Genomic DNA, 1,444 nt, shown 5'->3' with positions numbered 1-1,444 from the left:
CACAAAATAAAGTTCTTTTTAGCAGCATCATATGACCCCTTTAATAAAATGTAACCCTATGGAATGGAATGAATGTTCTGACATAATGATGAAAGCATTTTACAGTGTACATATTAATCTCTCTTTCTTCTGTATTTTCCTATTCAAAGGTCCCGGTTATCTTCATCATGTATTAGCAATAGCAGTGAAATCCATTCACATCAGGCTACATAGGACAGCGGAGATGTTCATCAGCCCCAGGACCTTGTTAAAATGTGTCTGGTTGCAGATACATCTGACCTGTGCACTAAAATCATGTCCTACAGTCCCACAAATGAACATAAACTTTTCTGTTTCCTACTCTGTCTCTTTTTTCCAAACTGCAAAAGCCATACAGAACATAGTTTTTAATGAAAATTTTAATGAGGTTTATGTGGCCTCACAAAATGTGGTTGAAGCCTTGGACAAAAATCTCACCAAACTATGGGAATTAAGGACCGGGCCAGTTGGCAGTCCAGATTGTCAAACTTGTCATTGTGATGTTGAGAATGAACCGGGAATGCCACTGGACACGGATAACCAAGTTCTTGTTTTAGAGCCTCTGGACTATCTTAACCTACTGTACATCTGTGGGAGTACCCAGTATGGAGTCTGTAACCTCCTTAAACTTAATCAAAGTGCAAGCCCCTCTAACTCTGAATGTTTTTTTGATAAAAAGGTCAACACACCCTTAGCTTGTCCTGACTGTGTTGCTAGTCCTCTGGGAACAAAGGTCAGCGCGGTTGGAGATGGTTATTCAACGTTCTTCTTTACAGCAGCTACCATCAATACCACCATTGCTGGATCTTTTGGCAAACAGTCCCTTTCTATTCGTCGTGTACTTGCCACAGAAGACGGTTTCGACAGCCAAGTGAAGGGTCTGACAGTTCTTCCCGAATTCCAGGATATATTTTCCATCGACTACATCTATACCTTCTCCACGCCAGAATATGTGTATTTCTTATCTGTACAATGGGAGAGCCCAATGAAACCAAACGCCAAGTTGCAGACCCATCTTGGGCGGCTGCCGATCAAGGACAGCGAGCCTTGGATGTACAGGGAAATTGTTCTGGAGTGCCGTTTTGAGCCCAAACGCAGGAAAAGGAGCCAGTGGATTAAGGATGTTTTATACAATTCGGTTCAAGCTGCTCATTTCAGTACACTTGGCAAGGAGCTGGCCGATGAGCTAGGAGTGAAGATGGAAAGCCCAATTCTTTATGGCGTGTTTGCTGTAACAGATGAAAAGGGGAATCCTATCAGACACTCTGCCTTGTGCGCATTTCCAATTGATGCCGTGAACAGTGAGATTGAGAAAGGTGTAGAGTCCTGCTGTTCAAGTGGGACAGAGCGGCTCTCTCGGGGATTGTGCCATTTTCAGCCCTGTGAAATGTGCCCGCATGAGGTGAGTTTGCATTTCTCACTGGAG

The 1,444-nt window shown here is 43.5% G+C and overlaps 1 protein-coding gene across 2 annotated transcripts in view; it reads left to right on the top strand.

Annotated features, from left to right (window-relative positions):
• Window positions 1–131: 131 nt before the first annotated feature.
• LOC107552655 (macrophage-stimulating protein receptor-like) overlaps window positions 132–1,444 on the top strand; it is a 21,607-nt gene continuing 20,294 nt past the window's right edge. For both annotated transcript variants that reach the window (XM_016234593.1, XM_016234592.1), the window contains exon 1: window positions 132–1,420. In XM_016234593.1, the coding sequence (XP_016090079.1) occupies window positions 224–1,420 (1,197 nt within the window). In that variant the 5' untranslated portion in view covers window positions 132–223. The remainder of the gene's footprint in view (window positions 1,421–1,444) is intronic.

Source organism: Sinocyclocheilus grahami, unplaced genomic scaffold (assembly GCF_001515645.1).
Source record: "Sinocyclocheilus grahami isolate Dianchi unplaced genomic scaffold, SAMN03320097.WGS_v1.1 scaffold455.1, whole genome shotgun sequence".
NCBI lineage: Eukaryota > Metazoa > Chordata > Actinopteri > Cypriniformes > Cyprinidae > Sinocyclocheilus > Sinocyclocheilus grahami.
The sequence above is the reverse complement of the archived record's forward strand: the minus strand, read 5'-3'. Positions and strand labels throughout refer to the sequence as shown.